This window comes from Pyrus communis, chromosome 11 (genome assembly GCF_963583255.1).
Source record: "Pyrus communis chromosome 11, drPyrComm1.1, whole genome shotgun sequence".
In the NCBI taxonomy this organism is placed as follows: Eukaryota; Viridiplantae; Streptophyta; class Magnoliopsida; order Rosales; family Rosaceae; genus Pyrus; species Pyrus communis.
Genome location: NC_084813.1, coordinates 20,392,547 through 20,415,451, shown reverse-complemented (window position 1 = coordinate 20,415,451; position 22,905 = coordinate 20,392,547). Strand labels below are relative to the sequence as shown.

Genomic DNA, 22,905 nt, shown 5'->3' with positions numbered 1-22,905 from the left:
GGCTATGGCAAATGAATTCAATGATTTACGGTGCACAGAGACGTGGACTTTGGTTCCTTACGAGCCTTTAATGAATGTGTTGCCAAATAAATGGGTCTATCATATCAAAAAGAGGTCTTATGGTTCTATTGAGCGCTTTAAAGCGTGTCTTGTTGCCAATGGCTTTCATCAGCAAGAGGGAATTGATTTTGGGGAGACTTTCAATCCTGTTGTTACTCATGCCACTATTCGATTAATTCTTTCCATTGCTCTTCATTTTTAGCGGCATATTCGTCAACTTGATGTTCATAATGCTTTTCTTCATGGGACATTGAATGAGGAAGTTTACATGCGACAACTTGCGGGGTTTATAGATCCTCAATTCCCCTCTCATGTGTGCCACCTTCGAAAATCTTTATATGGCTTGAAACAAGCACCCCGTGCTTGGTTTCACTGTTTCTCCCATAAACTTGAAGACTTGGGATTCACATCTTCACAGGCAGACTTATCTCTTTTTACATATTTTGACGGGTCTACCATCATTTATCTATTAATTTATGTTGATGATATTTTAATCACGGCTAACAACAGTGTTCAGTTGTCTCAGTTCATAAAACAGCTTAGCCATCACTTTGCAATGAAAGATCTTGGGCCATTACATTATTTTTTGGGCATGGAGGTTTCACGCACGCCTTCTGCTATGTATCTCACTTAGTCTAAGTATATTATGGATCTTCTAAAGAAAACCAACATGATTGATGCCAAGCCCATCTCCACGCTAGTTTCTGTTCTAATTATTATTTAAACCTTGTTCATGGTCAGATTAGACGTCACAAAAAAAAAAAAGAGTTGGTGTATGCATGCGGTGCGCGCGATCAAGGGATTTCAGAACATTGTTCCTGATATGTATCATGGCCTTTGCTGAAAGCTTCTCGATCTCAAACTGCTCCTGTTTATAACTACCTCTCATTCTTCTTCAACCTCTTTCCTTGAGCTCCATGGTACGTTTTCTTCCTCTCTCTCTCTCTCTCTCTCTCTCTCTCTCTCTACATATATATATGTGTGTGCAGTGGTGGATCCAGGATTCTAACTTTGGGTAGTCCTAACCAAGGGACATTAGGCGCTAGTCCGGCGGCGGACTGGGACGCCTATGCACCTAGACGGGGTCTAGGCAACATACTAGGTTGACTAGGCAGATTTAAATAAACTTACTATACATCATATACACAAGTAAATGCATATTTACACTTACAAAAAAAACTATACTTGTGTTGAGAATTTGAGGTTTATTATTCAACATTAGAACATACAAAAAAATAGAATTTTTGCTTTAGTAATTTAATGAATTTGATGATGAAAGTGCAAGCGACTACAAGTTCATAATACATTATGAAATACATTTTAGAGGTTGTATGAATTTATAGGAATTAAAAAAAAAATAACGGTGTCAAACATATGGTATAAAAATATTGATTAAGTAATACATCATCCATTTGTTAATTGAAATGCTAGGGTGGCATAGACAACAATTTAAAAAATAAAAAAATTAAAAAAAGTGAGAGTTGGTAGGTTGGAAATGAAGAGAAAAAGTCTTTCTTCTTTGTTGTAACCAAGATTCAAAAATAGCAAAGCCATGGTGGTCTTCTCTCTTCCATCACATGTTCAATCCGTTGGGTGGTCCTTATAGATTTTCACATACGCTTCTTTGGACGTTTGGTGGTCCAAGAGTGGATCCGCCTCTGGTGTGTGTGTGTGCGCACGCGCGCGCATATGCATGTATGTATATATGTATATATTCGTGCTAGATCAAATCTCCTTGTTGCTTTTTGTCCGTTATGCACAATCTATCTGGGTTCTTGTTGTTTTCTTGTGTGTTTTATTTGATCTCGTATTCGAAGTGCTACTTTTTTATTAGAAAAAAAGTGTTCTCTTAATAATGTTTTTATTATATATTATAATTAGAGGCCAGTGATCTTTCAAGGCTTCTAAAATAATCCTTCATATTATTACATTATAGTCTAATTCTGGTTTTAAAATGTAATACTATATATTTCTTCCTTTTTGCCATTCATTATATAGTCTCCAACATACATTGTTCCAATGGGCTTGTGGAAATTTGTCATGTGATTACAAATATGCATATGTAATTTGTTCAGGGGAGCCGAGGATGTCACGGGGTGATTGAATTTGCACAAAATGGTTGCCCCGTTCGATATCTTAAACCCGATTTCTGGTAGCAGTGTTCTTGTTGATGAGGACTTGAATGTGGCTTCATTTCAAGGCTTGGATGTAATTGGCAGCTTACTGTTGAAATGGAACCAGCAAATAACAATCCTGGGCAGCCAAGACATACTGCACCAATTAATTGGAAATGCCTTCAAGTTCAAGCCATGGATATGGTTGCAGTTACTTTGCATTTTCCTCAAGAATTTCTGTCGACTGTAATGTTCAAGTCAGGCAATATTATTATGCCACTACTATTGTTCTGTCAGGATGAAAGGGAAGGGAGAAGGTGGCCGGAGGAAGTAAATATGGGCAAGGAGAGTGGACTAAAAATAGGAGACGTCGAAGTTAAACAAGAGTCAAAGCTCCCCCATTTCAATGAGAATTTTCCCAAGTTAGAGTACCCATCTGCACCATGGTTGGGTTTGCTCTTCACTTATTGGTGCCACATTTGCCAGGTAATAAGATATTACAACATAGTTTAAGCATTGTATTCCTGATCGTATCCAAGTTGACTAAAACACTAGGCTCATTCGTTTGCATCTAAATTCAAATTAATATGTCCATAGTTTAGATCAAATTAAATAGAATATCGTTGGAATAAAATTAACATGATTTAAGTACTTTATAATTTGGATTTTTGCTATCTATTAATTAATTATTTGATGTTCTATTTTGATAAATAAAATAGGCTTTGGAAGAATCACATGTTGACTTGGATGAAGGGCAGATGGTACACACTCATGATCAGATCAAGTTGGCCAAGTTCAAGCCAGATGGTGAGCTGACCATCACATGGAACATGCAAAGCAAGAATGGCAGCTTACATTGTCCTCTTTTTGTTGACCCCCCCTATGATCATGACCGTCAATCATCATCACGGTCATGATCAATTCCACATGGATCTTCTGGTATGGAACACTAGGATCTCTCTCTTTCTCTCTCTAGGGAGTTTCTATTTTGTTCTGCTGACGAGTTCCCCTTGGCAACTTCAAGTATTTTCTGTTCATGTGTAATAGTGCACTTGATCACACAGTCTACCCCTATTATTTTTCCTCAACTTTGAAAAACATTGGTGGCAGTTTGTATATTTCCAATTTTATTTGATTTTGTGAGCAACAATAATCTGTTTGATTTTATGCTTTAGTTTGCTGATTTTGGATTTCCTGTAATTTCCAATGTTTAATAAAGCGAGCTAGATGGCTTTCCTTTCAAGTTTTGAATATCCTGAATCTTCTTATTAAAGTATATAAATATCAATAATACTCATTTCAAATCGGAGATTATTTAGTCATTCAAATATATAGAACAAAAATAAAACTCTCCATCCAACTTGGGTTTCGTTTTCCTTTTCCATGGTAACTCCTTTGCATTAAAGCCTGCTGTTCGGACGAAGATTTCTCCAGAGAAGGCTCATTGGAACTCAGCACAGCTCCCTAAGGGATTGGCACTTTGGATGTGTAGTCAGGTTCTTGCTTTCTGATGTGCTGCAAGAAGAGGACAAAGTTAGTTCTAAAATGTGCCTTTGTGGGGCTTTAGGTGTAGGCCTTGAGGCTCGCAATCAAAACTAATTGAGTGCTAGGCATACCACTGCTATCTCAGTATAGCAGATGTAGCAGGGAGTTTGGATCTCCTTGGGCCTTAGGTGTAGGCCTTGAGGCTCGCAATCAAAACTAATTGAGTGCTAGGCATGCCACTGTTATCTCAGTATAGCAGATGCAGCAGGGAGTTCGGATCTCCTTTAAGCCATTTAGCCACTTGTTTGGTTCTTGATTGATTTTAATGATAGTCTATCCATTAAACTAACCAGATCCAGATGCAAATGAGACTCTTAAAGTAGACAACAGGTGGACATGACTTGAATACATACTGAGGAATGCATTACGTAATAGATCTACAAATTTAGAGAACAAACAAAGAGCTTTGGGCAAGATTTCACCTAGTATGTCAAGGTTGAACTTCTTGCAGTCACTTCTCTTTATGATTACAGGGGTTTGTATGCTAAAAAGGGATGGATGGTAAATAGGTTTACACAAGGGAATCGATACTACGTCACTAAGGGAGATATCAGAGCTTTAAACTAGAGAGAAAGATAGATTGTCGCTAAAAATGACTAAATGTGGGTTGATTTCAGTTTTTGGGTGCAAATCTGGCTTGAGAGCAGAGTTTGTATGTTTGTTTGTTTGATTGGTTAAGTGTCCTTATCTTTGGGGCCTCTTCCTCCTTTTATAGGCCAATTAGCCCGACTGCTATGACTTTGTTCTTGCCCGAAAGCATCTGAAGCGTAGTTAGTCATCAGTTTTTTACTTGTATTGCCACTGAAAAGTGTTTTTTGGCTGATTGTGAGTTAGTCTCCATCACTTGTCATTTATATCATAGGCACATAGTCTATGCATTAATGGGGAGGCGCCAATTTGTCTCTGGACCTGGTGCTGGGCTTCGGGCAAATCTTCTTTTAATTGGCATCTCTGGCCTTTCTTACACTTGTAGCCCAATGTTCAAATATTAACTCAAACACCTGCAATGAGATAGATGGGAATCATGCTGCAGCATTTGTATTTGTACACAAATCCTTTTAGATTTGTCAATGCCATGAATTAATTCTGTACGTCTGTAGAGAATTTATCAGAAACGTTTCTGATGCTGTAGTTTGGTTTAATATGCCAAAAAAGCGACCCTAAAAGACGCAAGGGGATGCAAAGCGAAAGGATGCTGGATCACTTCATCCTGAAGGAATCTGGGGGAAAATTCAAGTTGATCAAGCATAATTATGTGCTTCCATTCTTAAAGAATTTCTCTTTGATTTGATGGTTTAATGTGGATAACTCTGTGTTCCAATCTTTTAAGTGAGAGATGATCACTTTGTAAGTTGTGCATCTTGTGCCTTTCTAAACAAGTTGCATATATATACATATATATATATATATATGTATGTATATATATATATATATGTATGTATATATATATATATATATATATATATATCTTAGGAAAGATGCATACATATGTATAGAAATCTTAGGAAAGAAAGGAGAGGAGAAAGGAAAAGGGAATGTCTCTTTCCTCATGCCTTCTGTTTACAACTCCTCTAAACACAAAGGTGAAATTCATTGATATATATATACACACACACGAGATCTTTTAATCATTTTAGCCAATTACCTATTTATTAATGTCACGAATCAAATTTTTTGTCTCTATAATTACTATTAGTCTTTGAGCTCTAGTTTCTAACGATATAGTTAGATTTTGCAATAGCCAGCCGAAAGAAAATGCAAAGAGAAAGGACACAGGCTGCGTCAGACCAAACCCAAGACAAGGCCCTTGCATGTGATGCAAGCCCTTTAGTTGGGTTACAATACAGTTTATTTATTTGCTTCAAAACCAAAGCAAATTGGTTTAATATTTTGTTTGTGTTGAATTGTAAAATATTCAGTTTGGAATGCAAATCGCTAAGAAATGAGCAACGAAATCAGTATCAACACCGAAGGGCTTCATAATCATTAAATCTACAAAATGAATCCTAAAATTCACAATTGTAAATCATTTCATTCGTAAGAGAAGGAGAAGAGAATCACAAACACCATAACTATTGAATCTAATATACGCATTAACCTAATGTTCTTTTCTTTTTCAAGCTTTCTTTTCCTTTGGTACTGGTGGGGGGAACAAAACCCTAAAAACCAAAGCAGCTACAGTTGCTCCAACAAAGGGGCCAATCCAATAAACCAAGAAAAGCTCCCAACTGATGTGCCAATTATTTACATACGCCCACCCAAAAGCATTGGCAGGGTTCATGGAAGGTCCTGTGTACCCATTTCCGGCAACCACCAATCCAATCGTCGCGATTGAAAGCATCCATATCTTCACAATTGGATTTCTAGGCCCTCTCAGCATAATCACAAGCAAAGCAAAGCAAAGAACACAAGTCATCACCCCCTCAGCTATAATACCAGTATACAAATCCACTTTCAAAGAAGGCCCTCTAAGCATGTGCTTATACTTATTTGGCATCACTTGTAAAATTGCCTTGGCGCCACCTAAGCCGCCGGCCGCTTGAGCCGGGAACCGTACTGCCATGGAGACGAGAGAAGTTCCCGGGTTGAGGCCGGCAGCGTAGAAACTGGCGGTGGTGGAGGGGTTGAAGCTGGCACCACCCAAGAGCTTGCCTATCAAGCTGATTGTTAAAATCAGAACTGTGGAAATTATTGTGGTGATGAAAAGACCTGGCAAAGACCTAGCTTGGATGCCAAGAAACGAGGCTATGATGGATGTGAAAACTCCCATGCTGGGTGCGCAGAACACCCACATGGAGGTCAAAATTGCATCTCCTGCAGCTGCCTTGATCACCCCCATCTTATCTTTTCTTTTGCAGCTCTGCTCCTACGATTTTTCTCTGTTGAATCTGCTTTTTCTGACCTGTATATATTGGTGGCGTGTCCCACCAATGTGGGAAAACATGTGAACTGCAAATCTCAGCCGTCCAATAAACTATAAAAGCACTTATCAGATTGATTCGATTGGTAGAGCCTTGGAAGAAAGCACTTGTGGGCATCGTTCACCAGCCGTTCTCCTAACACTTGCTTACCTACCAAAAATATTGGAATACACGAGCAAAACGCTAACCTTTTTAAATTACGAGTGAGTGGCTTTGAAAGCATGTATAAATAATTAACCCATTTGGTTTGGACGTTGACAGAATTGTGTCCGTATGCAGAGAAAAAAGGATAGGAGTCTTTGATTAAATTGTGCAACCTTATAAAAATATGATGGAATCTTTCCTCGTCGCAAATTTGACCTTATTTTAGTTGAATAAATGGAATCTCATCAAAGTAGAGCAAATTTCGAGTTCGTATTAAATGACGAAATTTGAATTTCATAAGAAAAAATGATATTAAAGTCGAGTTCCATGAGGAAAAGTTTCTTAAATTTGATCATGTTTCAGTGAATTGTTTCTTAAAAAAAAAAAAAAAAACACCTCGCTGATGAAGCTTTACTTTAATCCAAGCATTAAGCTCCATTGGTATATGGAGACTTGTGTCTTGGTAGGTAAAAGATCTTGGTAGGTCATCACACTCAGCTTTTCCACACTGGCTTAGAGTTTATGTGGCATCCGCGTCCCACTCGTAGCTCATTGTCGTAAACGTAATTAAAATTGGAGAAATTAGATTGAGAAGAAATTGATTTTTTACTGTGAGTTGAAAATTTTGATTTCAATAAATTTGAAGCAAACTCTCACAAAGAACCATAAAACTTGAATCCAATCAACGAGAGTTCAATCATTAAGCCTAATATATGAATCTCATGAATTCGGTAGTGGCCACGACTCGTAAATTAATCGACGGCCTAATTTCTCATAACCGGTCCTCACCGTATGAATTACTCTAGAAGGTCTGAAACTGCATGTAACAAGGTCCCACAGAGCAACCCTACTAAGACTCTCTCATCTTGACGAGGATCCTTTCCGGATTTCTTTGTGAGGATTTCAAGAATAACTTCATCGTGTCTATTTATTTTATATTATACGATCAATTTTCGTTAAATACTGTTTATATTTAATTTTAAATAAAACATTTAAAATAGTTTCTGATCGCAGAATGACAGATAAACACATATAATGAAATGATCGTCGGATCCTCACTGAGATAATTCGGATAAAATGCTATTCCCCAAAACTTCAGATTTTATGAAATGGAATATAAAAATATAGGCTGTGTCGGTGGGTTTCTTTGAGAAGATAAAAAAATAAATAAAAAATCTTGAAAGACTTGAGGTGCATGTGTTATACTAAATTATTACCGTCTGGAATCAAAGTCCTCGGTGGTCAGTAAGATTTGTTGCCCAATTAAAAATGCATAATTAAATCTAATATCCTTATTTAGCTATTAATTCAATGTGTTTAGTCGGATGCAGTAAAGGATCACCCACATAATTTTATATTATTGTCTTGCCTATCACCGACAAGGCCCCATGAATATTTTAGTCAAGATCTCATTTTTCAACTTCAACAAGGCATGTTACTCGTTCAGACAATAACAACTTACGTACACATACAATACTCCCGGTATTTGAAGTTACTCACGCAATAATATATGTACAAATGTTATATTAGAAAGAAATCAACTATATTAAAAGTAATATATGATTAATTTGAAATATTATTACACACAATGTTTCTTTAAACAAGATAAATTTTAGAAAAATTGGTTGTTATACGACAATCACAAATTACTTTTGTTGAAATGAGAAAATCAAACCGATTGACATAATAAACACAAATTTTGACACGAGAAATATCTCAAAATGCCTTTATAACCGAGAATTTAAGTTCAATAACATCAAATATAGAGATTTAGTCCACCCTTCCCAAATTTGAGCTCCTCTTTCACCAATCACGCTTAAACAGAAAGCAATCAGCCGAGCAAAATGACTTTCTTCTGCAACTGTATGATAATCCCAATACCCTAATCAAGCTCTTTTTATTTTACCAAATATATAGTAAAATGTCCTAAAATTTTGAACTTCGTCACGCAATCCTAGATACGCGGTGTGGACTGTGCACTGATCAGTGACTGCTGCAAAACCTATTTATTTGCTGTACGTATGGAGACTGGACTGCAACTAGTACAGCTCATAGACACTCACTCCCTATTGGCTTGATAAAAATATCCACGAGGTCTCATCTAGCAGACAAAAGCACTTCTGTAGAACCGTCTCAAAAGTGCTCAAAGAAAAAGCAAAAACAGAGGGAATAAAAGCAGTGGAGGTGTAGGGAGCTTTACAGAGTGAAAGATAAAGATTCTAAAGATTGAATCTTTATCTTCTGGGAGGGTTTTATATTCCCATTTCCCCATTGATTTCTGTCAAACATCCATATAAGAATATTGGGTTGGTTAGAGAGAGAGAGATGGGAGGGTACAAAAGTGCTTGTTGTGTGATATTGTTTGCCCTGCTTACTGTGACCTGCACAAATGGGGAAGATCCGTACAGGTTCTACAACTGGAATGTCACCTATGGTGATATTTACCCCCTTGGAGTTAAACAGCAGGTAACTTTATCATTACCATCTCTCTCTCTCTCCCTCCTTTGTTGTGGGAAATTTTGTTGCTAATAAAATGGGGTTTGAGTGGAAACGCAGGGGATATTGATAAATGGGCAATTTCCAGGGCCGCAGATCGATTCGGTCACCAATGATAACCTCATCATCAACGTTTTCAATAGCTTGGATGAACCTTTCCTCATCTCTTGGTTAGTCATTGTTCTCCTGTTTATTTATTTTCTCATTACTATAATGTTTATCGTTAAATACCAATTATCTATGCCTTCATTTTTCATAACTGAAACGCTTAGAAAAGAGACGTGAGTTAGGCTAGTTGGTCGGTCAGGGTAGGTAGTGCTGCTCTTTTGGAACTAAATTTGAATCTCCCTCCTTTAGATTAAAACGGTTTAGAATATCGTTTTTTTAAAAGAAATGGAATTTAAAATTTTAACCTTTTTGAATTGGCACGTTTCGTCACTTGGTTCATGTGGCAAAAAGTGAATAACATGGAAAATGATTGGTCGTTATGCTTTACATCAATCTCTCAGATCCATCCGCTAAACTCGGATTCTTCAGCGCACATCCAGCTGTTCAATTCAGCAATATGATGTTTTTGCGAATTTTTTTCTTAAAAGATATACTACTTCCCAATCGAGCTTTTGATGTAACGGTCTCTAGGGTTTAAGATCGAATTTGTCTTCTTTCCTGTAGTTTTCATTTGCAAAATTCCTAGTTCGACTAACCAACAAGTCCCGCAACTCTTGTTTAGGAATGGAGTACAGCAGAGAAGGAACTCGTGGCAGGATGGGGTGTTTGGCACGAATTGCCCCATCCCACCGGGACAGAACTTCACATATGTTCTTCAAGTCAAGGATCAGATTGGCAGTTACTTCTACTTCCCTTCCCTTGGCTTCCACAAGGCTGCAGGAGGTTTCGGTGGTATCAAAATTGACAGCCGCCCGCGTATTCCCGTACCTTTCCCTCCTCCTGCTGGAGATTTCACCATACTCGCTGGAGACTGGTTCAGTAAAAATCACACTGTAAGTATCTGTAACAATTTTTATGCACGGTTGTTCGCTTACTACATAATGTGGTATAAAAATGTGGTTGTTATTGCGTTACTCATGATTCATCATTGTAATTGAATACATAGTACAAAATGAGGAATGTGATATGTGTTGTTCGTTGATGGGATTGTTTTGAATCCTTACAGGATTTGAAAGCAATCTTAGATGGTGGGAATAATCTTCCCTTCCCCGACGGACTCCTCATCAATGGCCGTGGATCCAATGGGTTTACATTTACAGTTGATCAAGGTAACTAATGAATACAATCAGCATTTTGATCACCATTTCTGTCTTCTTCTTTTTTTGTACTCGCGGCATTTTGATGTTATATTTGCCTGGCAGGCAAGACATACAGGTTGCGGATATCGAATGTGGGGCTTACAACTTCCATCAATTTCAGAATACAGGGGCACAAGATGATGTTGGTTGAGGTGGAAGGCACCCATTCTCTTCAAAACACTTACAGTTCTCTTGACATTCATTTGGGTCAGTCCTATTCTGTATTGGTTACAGCTGATCAACCGCCGCAAGATTACTACATTGTTGTCTCTTCACGTTTCACGTCACAAGTGCTCAGTTCAACCTCCATTCTCCACTACAGCAACTCTGCAGGAAGTGTTTCTGGTCCTCCCCCTGGTGGCCCAACAACTCAGGTTGACTGGTCTCTTGAACAAGCGCGATCTCTCAGGTAACTAATGAATACAAGCAGCATAAAAGAATTGCTGAATGTTTCTATAACTCATGCCTTTTTGTGTGTAATACCAGACGGAATTTGACAGCGAGTGGTCCAAGACCGAACCCACAAGGCTCTTATCATTACGGATTGATCAACACCACCCGCACGATCAGGCTCATGAGCTCTGCTCCAATTATTGATGGCAAACAGAGATATGCTGTGAACAGTGTATCGTACATTCAACCAGACACGCCACTTAAACTTGCTGACTACTTCAAGATCTCAGGGGTTTTCTCCCTTGGAAGCATCCAAGACAACCCCACTGGAGGCGGCGCTTATCTTCAGACTTCTGTCATGAATGCTGATTTCCGAGGCTTTGCTGAACTCGTGTTCGAGAATCCAGAGGATACTGTGCAGTCATGGCACATTGATGGCCATAATTTCTTTGTTGTAGGGTAGGTTTCTCTAGCCTCAGAAGTTCGAGCTTTTTTCGAATTTTATACAATGCGAGAAATTCCATAAGAACACATCTTAAACTGTGTTGCTGTGGTGATTCCGATATGGGCAGGATGGACGGTGGACAGTGGACACCTGCAAGCAGATTGCGCTACAATTTGAGAGATACTATATCTCGCTCCACCGTTCAGGTATCCAGTTTTGTAAAATCCTGTACGCAACTAACAGTTATGTCCTCGTGATCGATCTTAATGTGTCTGTTTCTTTCTACGAACAGGTGTATCCCAGCTCATGGACTGCACTCTACGTGCCGTTGGACAATGTGGGAATGTGGAACATAAGATCTGAGAACTGGGCTCGGCAGTACTTAGGCCAGCAATTCTATTTCCGCGTCTACTCGCCTGCAAATTCATGGAGGGATGAATATCCGATCCCAAAGAATGCTCTTCTTTGTGGTCGCGCATTGGGGCGTAGAACTCGGCCTCTTTAAGCAAAGCTGCATTTTCGGAACGTGAAACTGTGAGCATTGTCAGGGTCGTAGATGTGAACTAGGAGAGGATATTGTCTGCAAATCAAAGATGTAGGGGGGGGGCTTAACTCGAGCCATTCGTCACCCTTTGTTAGTTTGTGGCTTCTCTGTGTGATCCAAATGAAACTTTCTGGATCTTTTCTTAAAGATAGATTGTTATCCATCTTGTATTCTTTGTTTAACATATTTTAATCAGAAAAAAAAATTATTTTCGATCGTTAATTTCAACTGGATGATAGAAACTAATCGCTAATGTGACGAACACTAGAAATCATAACTTCTAACCTATTACTTGTAGCTCATAGCTTAGTTGATTAATATCATTAACTTGTGCATCTGGGATCATGTATTCGACTCCTCCTCCTTCCAGTATCGCTTCACTTGCACCAAATAAATAACAAAATAACGTCCATTCTGTTAGCAAAGGCTTATCACACCAGTTCTTGATGGAAATTTAAATATATGCCGAGTATCAAGTCACTCAGTAGCTAGTTAACCATTCGACGCAAAACCAATTAGCAACGGAATCCAACTCAAAACCAATTGGCTACGAATGGATATACTCGCAATGCCACGCACGCTCCAGCCCAACTTGTTCCCGAAAACTTGACAATCCTGCATGAACATTTACAGGCCACAGCAATTTTCCCACTTGTTTTTGCAAATTGCAAAGTGGAAGGTGAGTGATTTAATTTGGCAAAGAGTAATATTAATGGTAGAGCGTCGGTAGAGTTGACCCGCTTCAATTTGCATGGCCCTGCAGATGCAAAATTGCAGAGCTCACGTAAAATTGGTTGGCAAGTGTTTGGCCTACTTATTGTATGTCAAACTTTCTTTAAAGCATACGTGTTCATCAAATCGAATTAGAGTTAAATCAAATGTGTGAGAGTCAAACAAATGAATTACAGCTCTTGGATAAGTGAATTAATCCTCCCTCGTTCATACATTCATGGGATATTCATGGAATATAGAGGAGAAATGTGTGAAAAAATGCATGTCAATATATCCAATGCAAGATGAACTAAACATCATTTACCTTTCAAATTTCAATATAGAGGAGAAATATAACCGTACTATTATTTAACTTTCATAGGTACCAATGCAGAAAGAAGTAGAAGTGGATGTACATAAAAGTTAAATGGTCAATGCAAACTGAATTGATTTATATATGTCTGTCTCATATCAATTATGCACTATTATTTAACTTTCATACGTAACAATGCGAGAAGAAGCATAAGTGAATGTTCATATAAGTCAAATAGTCAATGCAAACTGAACTGATCTATATATCCAAGTCAGCCCTTGAGTTTTGACTTCCTCCTCCATTTGGCATTTAATGGTTGGCCAAATTTCCCAACTGTGACAACGCGTGGCATGAACATGCAGCCATTAAAGGTTGTTTAGCGTAGCGTACGTACTGTATTTTTGGCTAAGGAGTTCATGCCTATAAAAGGATCGTCTTTTGAAGGAAGAAGATCGCAAGCTCAGCTAGCTATCTGAGATTTAATTAAGCATTTTTCAGAAGAAAAGAGAGAAGCCATGATTGTCTGTCGAAAATGGCTTTCTTTGAGTCTTGTTGTTCTGTACATTGTCCTCCAATTGAGTGCAATCACCACTCTAGGCGATGGGAAAGTTGACAAAACTAGATTTCGCGGTGATGATGATGATTGTCAATGGGGTCGGAGATGTGGTGGTCGGTTTGATCGAGGAAATCATGGTAGGGGACCTAGGGGCGGTGGCTTTGGAGGCGGAGCTGGAGGAGGAGGAGGAGGCTTTGGTGGTGGTGGAGGTCATGGTGGAGGAGCAGGGGCTGGTGGTGGTATAGGCGGTGGAGTTGGGGGTGGTGCTGGAGGTGGTGGTGGAGGAGGTGATCATGGAGGTGGGTCGGGTCATGGTGGGGGTTTTGGAGCTGGTGGCGGTGTAGGTGGAGGTGGTGGTCTTGGAGGAGGTGGTGGTCTTGGAGGAGGCGGCGGAGGCGGTTTTGGTGCAGGTGGAGGTGGTGGCGGCGGTGTTGGTGGAGGATCAGGCCATGGAGGCGGTTTTGGTGCAGGAGGTGGTGTCGGAGGTGGAGCTGGTGGAGGTGTTGGCGGTGGAGGAGGTGGTGGAGGAGGAGGAGGAGGTGGTGGTGGCGGTCTTGGTGGAGGTTCAGGCCATGGAGGTGGTTTTGGTGCAGGCGGGGGTGTTGGAGGCGGAGCTGGTGGCGGCCTAGGAGGTGGAGGAGGTGCTGGTGGTGGTCGTGGTGGAGGAATTGGAATTGGAATTGGGATTGGCATTGGTGTGGGAGTTGGTGCCGGTAGCGGCCAAGGATCTGGAAGTGGGTCTGGTGGAGGTGGTCGAAATTAAACATAGATTCTGCATGGCTGAGTGCGGTATAAGCTACATGACACCAGCTTCTATCAGTTATCAATTTGTAATTCAGCAAAACAGCTTCAAATGGTAGTAGCAGTCTTTTGTTACAATAAATATTTAGGCACATTGAGTTTAATCGCTTGAATTGGAATGTAATCCATCCACAATTTCCGCTTAGGTTGATTTAATTTGTCTTCTTATCACACAGTAAGAAAAAATGGTGAGCTTAATCTTATAATGAGCTAACAATAATGTGGTTCAAATTCGTCTTTAACGAGAATTGAACATAAGTTATCTCACTTACAAGTGAAGATGAATACCACTAAACCGTAGTACTAAGTGACGATTCAAATTATTTTAAGAGAATTGCTAAAGAGACTCTTTCAAAAGTAGAACTCTTTGCTCTTTGTGTTTTTTACACAATGATTTATATTGTTGGCACATGAATTAACGTTAAATATAAAATAACATGAAATCAATGAAAAATCTTATTTTGAAAGAGTCTCCTTAACATTTCTTTTATTCTAATTCAACATACAAACTATCATCACTTGAACACAATTAATTTCAAGGGAACTTTAAAGAAAAGCTCTCAGTAATATTCGCTTTACTTTTTATTTTGTATTTATCCACACGTAACCTATAAGTGGAGAAATTCAGCACATGGGATTAATGATCGCTTAACACCAATAGACCAAAGAATAGTTGGCGCTATAACTTAAGTGACAATATAATGAAAGAAAAATTTGTAGTTCAAGTAATTAAGATAGGAATTTCATGCACCTTTAAAACATGTAACAATGCACAATTGACTTCGAAACTTATTATATTAACTTGTGTCCAATTCATTTAGATTTCCCTTCATATGACTTAGATTTAGAATCTTAATTCACATATCTTCCAATTTCATTTGCAAATAAAAACAATATTTTTATCGGAAGTCACCAATCGGATGTAATGTAACAATAGCCAATAAGTTATGTTCTTCTTGTCTTGTACGGAGACTAGTTGGTTATTTCGTCGCTAATTTACTTTGCCCATATTGAAAAATTCACATAAACATTTCATCCAATATTTACTTGTTTATATCTTCCAATATTTGTCCAGGCTTGCAGGGTACGATAGATCAAAATAAATGTAAAAACATTTTCTTTTCTTTTTTTACCAAAAAGAAATTGTTTATTTTACACAAAACTTCCAGGGTAAGGGTACGACTGGAGAAAATGATAAGGGATAAGATGGTAATTAAAAATTCAAATAATTCCAAGGGACGAAGGGTCTCTCGTGCCTCAATAAAAACCGCTTCCCCGAATCCACCGTACACTCCATCAAAAGTCCCACGGGCCCCATAGATCGACGGAGAGTAATCAGCACGCGTACTGTTGCTGCCAGAGGCGTGGCGCACACTTGGGAAGCCCCAGAGGCGCGACGTCGACGTGGATTCCCGCTGTTTCACTCGCCAGTCCCTGTCTATGTAAAGGGGCGCACTTTCCCGCCGCTCGCTTCCAGATAGTGCCCTTTTGTCTTCGACTCCGCCTCGTCCTCACTCAGTGCAAATACCTCGAAACTCGCGATCGCAGAACCCTAACTCGCTTTCTCCGTCAATGGAGCTTCGTTCTCGCAAGCGCACCGCCGGCCCTTCTTCCGATGGTAAAATCTTCCCACTCGAATTCAACTGTGTGTATGTATGTGTGTGTGTATTTCTGATTGAAGTTCGAAATTACAATTTACAATTAGGATGTGGCCTGTTTGGTTACCGAGAAAGTTCGAATTGAAGTGTTTTGAGTCTTATATTGGATCGGGAGGGATGCGAATTTTGTTTGGATTTTTTTTATTTTTGTGTGTTATGTATTATTTTGATGTTGGAATTTAACAAGGAGAACGCTTTTGACTTGAATAAAATTATGGATATTTGTTGGATGTGCAGGAAATGAGCAACACGAGGAAAAGGAAGATGCTTATTCACCGTCTGATGAGGATACTTATGTACCGTCTACGCCTTCCGCTTCTGATTTTGAGAGTGAAGAAGGTAAAACAAAAATTAAATCTTTCTTAACCATATACGAATAAGAAGCTAAGAGTTTAGATTTTGGTTAAAAATTCGCAATTCATGTCGAGATTTTTAGTTCTGATTTCTGTGACTGGTTGTTTGGATTAGCGCACCTTTCTTGATTGGGGGATGTTTTCGATTTAAACAAACAATGTCAGTTTAGCGGAAGGTTGAATTTCGTTATATTGGTGAGTTTGCATGCTTTATTGACATAAATCTGGTGTTTTGATGCATGTAGGTGAAGAGTACCAAAACAATGTGGAAGTTGTTTTTGACTTGAATGATAAACCTAATGGTAAAATGAAGGAGCCTGCGATAAAAAAGTCGAAGGTGGTGGTGGTGGAGAACAAGACAGAAGCAGGAGGACCAAGCTCGATGGTGCCAGCAGCCAGGTTCACATCAGGTGAAATTGACGATCTTGGGTTGCACGACAAAAAAAAGAAAAAGAATCGTAAATCTGGGGTGCAAAAGCGGCGTTGGCAGTGGAATACCTGGGAAGAGGAGCATGATAAATGGCTTGATGACAACGTAACTGAAGATTTTGATCTGGATACTCAGAAGAATGTGATATGCGATGCTGCTGAGGCACCATCTGATATGATTATGCCTTTGCTAAGGTACCAGAAGGAATGGTTGTCATGGGCCATGAAACAGGAAGAGACTGAAACTAGAGGAGGAATCCTAGCAGATGAGATGGGAATGGGGAAGACTATTCAAGCCATTACTCTTGTCCTCGCTAAACGGGAATTTAATTCGACATGTTATGACACTGGTTCTTCCACAAGCTTTCCTAGAATCAAAACCACCCTTGTAGTTTGCCCTGTAGTTGCTGTGAGTCAATGGGTGAGTGAAATAGAGCGGTTTACTTCAAAAGGAAGTACAAAGGTTTTGGTTTATCATGGGGCTAATAGAGAGAAGAGTTCCCAAATTTTCTCAGGGTATGATTTTGTCATTACTACATACTCTATTGTTGAGGCTGACTACAGGAAGAATGTGATGCCTCCCAAACAAAAGTGTCAATATTGTGGAAGGTTGTATTACGAGAAGAAAATGTCAACTCACTTAAAATATTTTTGTGGGCCTAATGCTTTTAGAACTGAGAAGCAGTCTAAGCAACAAAGGAGAAAGCATCCACAACCAGTGTCGCAGAAGACAGTTGAGTCTAAAGGAAAGAATGGAGCTTCCAGGAAGAGCTCAGCACTGAACGAGGAAGATGATATGGATTCAGAAGATATTGGACAGCGCTTGAGCCTAGATAAGTCAGTTTTGCATTCTGTGAAGTGGAACCGTATCATTTTGGATGAGGTGCGTTGGCTTAATATAGTTGTAGTTGGGTATTGGGGGGAAGGTAGTGGCTATGTTTATGTTGAAATAATAACCCTTACATTTCAGTTAATTAGAAGTGGAAAACTGATGTCCATGTTTTTGTTTGATTGTGTTTTCTTCGATTTATTCCCAGACAACCATTTATTTTTCAGGACTCAACTTTTCTTTACTTGTTTCATATATGTTATTTTGGAATAAATGTCTCTAACTTCTTGTTTAAAACTAGGCCCATTACATAAAATCAAGGCGTTGTAATACTGCGAAAGCAGTTCTTGCTTTAGAGTCTTCATACAAATGGGCTCTAAGTGGCACACCACTTCAGAACCGTGTTGGAGAACTTTATTCTTTGGTAAAGTCTACTATATTTTAGAACATATTTTTTAAACTCGTTTTTCTATGGCTATCTAGCTTATATAATTGGAATTGCATTTGCACAGATCCGCTTCTTGCAGTTAGTCCCCTACTCTTATTACTTATGCAAGGATTGTGATTGCAGGACTCTTGATCATAGGTATGGTGTAATACATATTATTTATAAGTTACATGCCTATATGATACAATACATATTATCAACATATCTCGTAGTACTTATGTTGGATACATTTTTCCTTGTTAGGCATATATGACAGGCTTCTGTCAATAGTTTCTGCTGCCTGCTTGTAACTAATTAAATGTTTTCTGGCCCTTGCTCTCGTATTTCTACTTTTTTTTTTCTCAAGTGTTTAATCATTTTTCTAATGTAAATGTGACCTGCAGTTCCGCAGCACAATGTTCGAATTGCCCTCATAATTCAGTTAGACATTTTTGTTGGTGGAATAAAGTGAGTTTCAAGTTTGGTATATTTTTTTTGTTGATTTCCTTACAGAAACAGATGTGCTTACATGTTTGTAATCCGTGTTCCTTGCAAGTATGTGGCAACACCGATACAGATATATGGAAATCATATCCAAGGCAAAAGGGCCATGTATTTGCTAAAACACAAAATTCTAAAGAACATAGTCCTGCGACGAACTAAAAAGGGCAGGGCTGCTGATCTTGCACTACCTCCTAGAATTGTAAGTATTGTTTCTTTATGGCTGTGTGCAGTTCTGATGTCTAGATTTCTTATGTTCCTTTCTTATTCTGCTACCTATAGGTTTCATTGAGGCGGGACACCTTGGATATCACAGAACAAGGTTTTTATGAGTCAATATATAATGATACTCAGTCACAATTTAACGCGTATGTCACCTTTTTCTTTCTTTTCCTTCTTCATTTGGCCACTATTGCTGTTTCGGTACTCATTTTGGACATGAATGTGAAATGCTACTTGCAAATTTTACTACGGTGACTAATTTGTGATCCTGAACACTTTTTTTTTTTTTCCTTGTCTTGTTGCCCCATACAACTTATGTGGACAACGCTTTGCCTCTGTTGGCATGCTAATTGCCATTATTGCTGTTGAATATACTGAGCATTTGGTTTGGTGAATAATATGCTTTCTTTGTTACAGATTTGTCGAAGAGGGAACTGTGATGAACAATTATGCTCACATATTTGACCTTCTCACTCGATTGCGACAGGTCAGTATACTTATTGAATGTGCACTATGTTTTTTCAGTTACGAGATAAGCTGTTCTATAGCCATTTGTCAATACTTTGTTTTATAAGCATACATAAGATGAAAGGCTAAATCTGATCTGTCACAGTTTCGATCTTCAAATTTGTAATTTTTTCTTCTTAATTTTTTTCCCTTTCTGTTGCTTATTTTTTTTTTCATCAGCAAAGTTCTGTTTGGTCCATTAGTACTGTGCACTTATTTTTTCTTTTACTCACTACAGGCTGTTAATCATCCTTACCTTGTGGTGTATTCTGCATCTGCTGCACTGAGAAATGGAAGCAACATTAATGTCAATGAGAAATTCTGTGGAATTTGTCATGAAGCAGCAGAAGATCTAGTGGTTAGTTGATCTTTTCTTTCAGACAAAATGAATGGCTTTGCCATGCTAAAAATCACCCTTTCTTACTTCGTTTGTGCATTTTATATTTTCACGATTATGTGATATGTCAATCATGTTTACCAATATAAGTTTGTCATGGAAGGCTCGTTCAGTATTTGTTCGCTTGTAGATCTGTCATAATGTGTTTTTGCTGTTAACTTTATGTTCTGGATTTCTGTAGAAAGCTTTCTGCGTTAATTTTTGCAATGATAATTATATTACCTCAATTGCTAGTTAATAACTAAAACCCTGTGTTGTGTCAGCTTTGAAGAGTTGAAATGGCTTGATCTAAAAGGAAACATGCTTGTTTGTGCTTTATTGTTATTTCGTTATTTGTTGCTAGTGAGCAGTTAAAGTTTGAATAATGACTGCCTTTCATTTGAATAGTGAGTACCTTGCATGCATTTTAAATGCTTCTGTTCTGTTATTGATTTGCTCCTAACTATTTCCAGGTTACTGCTTGTGAGCATGCGTTTTGTAAGGCTTGCTTGCTTGATTTTGCTGCTTCTTTGGGACAAGTCTCATGCCCGACATGCTCTAAACCAGTTACTGTTGATTTCACTACAGCACCAAGTGCTGCTATTCAGACTAAGACTACCATTAAGGGGTTTAGATCTTCGAGCATTTTGAACAGAATTAAGCTTGAAAATTTTCAGACTAGCACAAAAATTGAGGCTTTGGTACGTCACCATTTTCTTATTCGTCAATCATTGATATGTTGTTGATAAGGCCATCGAAATAGGAAACTCTTCATTGATGCAGATATACTTAGAACACGTACACATGGTGTATCGTGCACGTTATCTTTCTTAACTTCCTCATATGCTTTTCTAACTTCCTCTATGGCTCTAGAGGGAAGAAATCAGATCCATGGTTGAAAAGGATGGCTCTGCAAAAGGAATTGTTTTCAGCCAGTTCACATCGTTCTTGGATATCATTAACTACTCCTTGCAAAAGGTAAAAATGAATAATATACAACAGTTTCCTATTTGTGCATCAATAGATTACCGATACTAATTTAAAGAAGCTGTTGCAGTCCGGTGTCAATTGTGTTCAGTTGGTGGGAAGCATGACTATGTCTGCAAGGGATAATGCTATAAAGAGATTTACCGAGGATCCAGATTGCAGGATTTTCTTAATGAGCTTGAAAGCTGGAGGTGTTGCTCTTAATCTGACAGTTGCATCGCATGTGAGTAATGTCTTATGTCAGATTTAAACTATGTTTTCGTGTCTAAATTATTGGAACTTGAGTCATACACAAGTGGATCAAGTGATTTGGAGACGTTGCAATTTGGACTAGGTTTTCTTGATGGACCCATGGTGGAACCCAGCAGTTGAGAGGCAAGCACAAGATAGAATCCACCGGATAGGGCAGTACAAACCGATCAGGTCCACATTTTTCTCCCATTTTTTACGAAGCGTTCCAAACTTTACAAACCGAAAAATCCATGTTATTCAAAAGGCAGGACTGTCCCCCTTCTCTAAGATATCTGATATTTTCTTTTCCATTGCAGAATTATGAGATTTGTGATTGAGAACACTATTGAGGACCGGATTCTAAAGCTACAGGAGAAAAAGGAATTAGTGTTCGAGGGGTAAGTTCGATTTGTTAGCTCTGTTCTTTTCTTTATAAATTAATTGGTCATTCATAAGATAGCTAGCTATCTAACACCGTCTTCTTTGCCTTGTATAATATAGGACCATCGGTGGTGCTTCAGACGCTCTTGCAAAATTAACAGAAGCCGACTTGAGATTCCTCTTTGTCACCTAAGTCCTTTATCTTGCAATTTACTGCAACAGAATTGGAAACTTTTGGTCGAAATGATTTTGGAGTTTCAGTTATTACACATGGGCTAGGATCCATTTTTGGGCAATGCAATAGTAAAATCATTGTGGCTAAGTTCCAACTTTCTCCGTGCAATAGTAACATTTTATGACAAATTTGTCTTGCCAAATTCTCTCTTAAGTTCCCAGTGTTCGTCCTTGTCTGTGATGTTGCTTGTGGAATCTCTCTTCCCGTGCTTCCTTGCTTTTGTGGTGGGGCTCGATTTGTTGGTCCTTGGGGGAAGGTGTGGCCTTTTTCATCCTCAATTTTGGGGTTCTTCCTGGTGTGATCTCATCAGGGTGGCAACGGTTAGTGTTGAGTGGATTTCTGGCGACTGCAGCTGCAGCTTCAGCTTCAGTAGCTCTAGCTTAGAGGTTTTTCTGTGGGCTGGGCTCAAAGGTTGGCTTTGCGCTTTGTGCTTAATGTATATTTGGGCTTATGTTATATTTGCGCTTCGTTGATAATGTAATTTATCTTTTATCAAAAAAAAAAAATCCATTTGTCCAGAAAAAAATTCCTCTAGGTTTTCTCTAGGGATGACGATCCTAACCATTAAATCTAATAACTGTGGATAGCTGTTTGAATGCAACAGATTTTGGTATGAAAATTCGGATCCTAACCATTAAATCTAATAACTGTGGATAGCTGTTTGAATGCAACAGATTTTGGTATGAAAATTCGGTAATATTTTGGATGTGAGGAAAAACCGTGAATATTATTTGGATATGGTTATAGGAGTTCGTGATTCATTTCCATTCTTGAATCCGACCAAATAATGTATAGAATATGTAACATAATTTATATATTGTAATAGTACAATATATATATATATATATATATATTTATTATTCACCGAACGCATTTTCTTGAGAACACAAAAATTACATTGTGTGGGTTGCATTTTTCTAGAAAAGTTCAAAAGTTTTGAATCAAAATCAAAGAGAATTCAATGATACTTATGGAAGATGTCAAAGATCAGCCAACATCACAATATTTCAAATTCAATGCTTTAATTTTGTACTCCACTAGATCCGCATTGAATCATTTTATACTTCAAATATTAAATGACTAAATTAATATCTACTAAATTATAATGCGTCAACTGAATGAATATATTTCTTGTATTAACAAAAATGGATAAAACCGTTAACCGATGAGAAATCCGTAATGCGGTGAGCATTGTTATGGATAATTTCTATAATTAATTTCCGGTTATAAATATGGTTTTTTTCATGGTTACGAAGATATATAAAACATTCTCATCTCCAATCCAAACAGTTGCCATCCCTAGTTTTCTTTTCGGCTGTATTTTTCCTTTAAACATCAAATAAGTAAATGTGGTTGGTCAAAATACAACTTGGTTTGTAGGCTGGAAGTTAAAAAAGAGCTATAGAAGATAAGAAACTG

General features: G+C 38.3%; 4 protein-coding genes across 5 annotated transcripts; 3 read left to right on the top strand and 1 right to left on the bottom strand.

Moving 5' to 3' along the window:
- Positions 1-5,685: 5,685 nt before the first annotated feature.
- Positions 5,686-6,656, bottom strand: LOC137708586 (aquaporin SIP1-1-like). Its single transcript, XM_068447699.1, has one exon. The coding sequence runs from the start codon at positions 6,556-6,558 to the stop codon at positions 5,836-5,838; it is 723 nt and encodes a 240-aa protein (XP_068303800.1). The 5' UTR covers positions 6,559-6,656; the 3' UTR covers positions 5,686-5,835.
- Positions 6,657-8,838: 2,182 nt separating this feature from the next.
- LOC137707858 (L-ascorbate oxidase homolog) lies at positions 8,839-12,191 on the top strand. Its single transcript, XM_068446787.1, has 8 exons — positions 8,839-9,250; positions 9,341-9,450; positions 10,011-10,281; positions 10,455-10,557; positions 10,651-10,996; positions 11,074-11,439; positions 11,553-11,631; positions 11,718-12,191. Exons 1-8 carry the CDS (start codon positions 9,110-9,112, stop codon positions 11,928-11,930), a joined length of 1,629 nt encoding a protein of 542 aa, XP_068302888.1. The 5' UTR covers positions 8,839-9,109; the 3' UTR covers positions 11,931-12,191.
- Positions 12,192-13,508: 1,317 nt separating this feature from the next.
- LOC137709173 (glycine-rich cell wall structural protein 1-like) lies at positions 13,509-14,312 on the top strand. Its single transcript, XM_068448284.1, has one exon. The coding sequence runs from the start codon at positions 13,509-13,511 to the stop codon at positions 14,310-14,312; it is 804 nt and encodes a 267-aa protein (XP_068304385.1).
- A 1,351-nt stretch (positions 14,313-15,663) lies between these two features.
- On the top strand, positions 15,664-21,628 carry LOC137707563 (DNA repair protein RAD16). 2 transcript variants are annotated; one of them, XM_068446460.1, is made up of 17 exons: positions 15,664-15,968; positions 16,246-16,347; positions 16,607-17,673; positions 17,921-18,043; positions 18,132-18,205; positions 18,451-18,514; positions 18,603-18,749; positions 18,830-18,915; positions 19,187-19,256; positions 19,515-19,634; positions 20,126-20,150; positions 20,241-20,353; positions 20,526-20,630; positions 20,710-20,862; positions 20,974-21,062; positions 21,188-21,268; positions 21,372-21,628. In XM_068446460.1, exons 1-17 carry the CDS (start codon positions 15,923-15,925, stop codon positions 21,442-21,444), a joined length of 2,538 nt encoding a protein of 845 aa, XP_068302561.1. In that variant the 5' UTR covers positions 15,664-15,922; the 3' UTR covers positions 21,445-21,628. The 2 variants fall into 2 exon arrangements, with proteins under 2 accessions (XP_068302561.1, XP_068302560.1); XM_068446459.1 differs by having other exon boundaries at positions 15,666-15,968; positions 20,126-20,353.
- The last annotated feature ends 1,277 nt before the right edge of the window (positions 21,629-22,905 follow it).

Excerpts from the sequence above, each read along its gene's own strand:
- LOC137708586 (XM_068447699.1), bottom strand. The coding sequence starts at position 6,558 with ATGGGGGTGATCAAGGCAGCTGCAGGAGATGCAATTTTGACCTCCATG.
- LOC137707858 (XM_068446787.1), top strand. The coding sequence starts at position 9,110 with ATGGGAGGGTACAAAAGTGCTTGTTGTGTGATATTGTTTGCCCTGCTT. Across the intron at positions 11,440-11,552 it reads CATAATTTCTTTGTTGTAGG|GATGGACGGTGGACAGTGGA; the intron begins GTAGGTTTCTCT and ends CGATATGGGCAG. Across the intron at positions 11,632-11,717 it reads TATCTCGCTCCACCGTTCAG|GTGTATCCCAGCTCATGGAC; the intron begins GTATCCAGTTTT and ends TTCTACGAACAG.
- LOC137709173 (XM_068448284.1), top strand. The coding sequence starts at position 13,509 with ATGATTGTCTGTCGAAAATGGCTTTCTTTGAGTCTTGTTGTTCTGTAC.
- LOC137707563 (XM_068446459.1), top strand. The coding sequence starts at position 15,923 with ATGGAGCTTCGTTCTCGCAAGCGCACCGCCGGCCCTTCTTCCGATG. Across the intron at positions 18,750-18,829 it reads TTGCACTACCTCCTAGAATT|GTTTCATTGAGGCGGGACAC; the intron begins GTAAGTATTGTT and ends TGCTACCTATAG. Across the intron at positions 19,257-19,514 it reads TTCTCACTCGATTGCGACAG|GCTGTTAATCATCCTTACCT; the intron begins GTCAGTATACTT and ends TACTCACTACAG.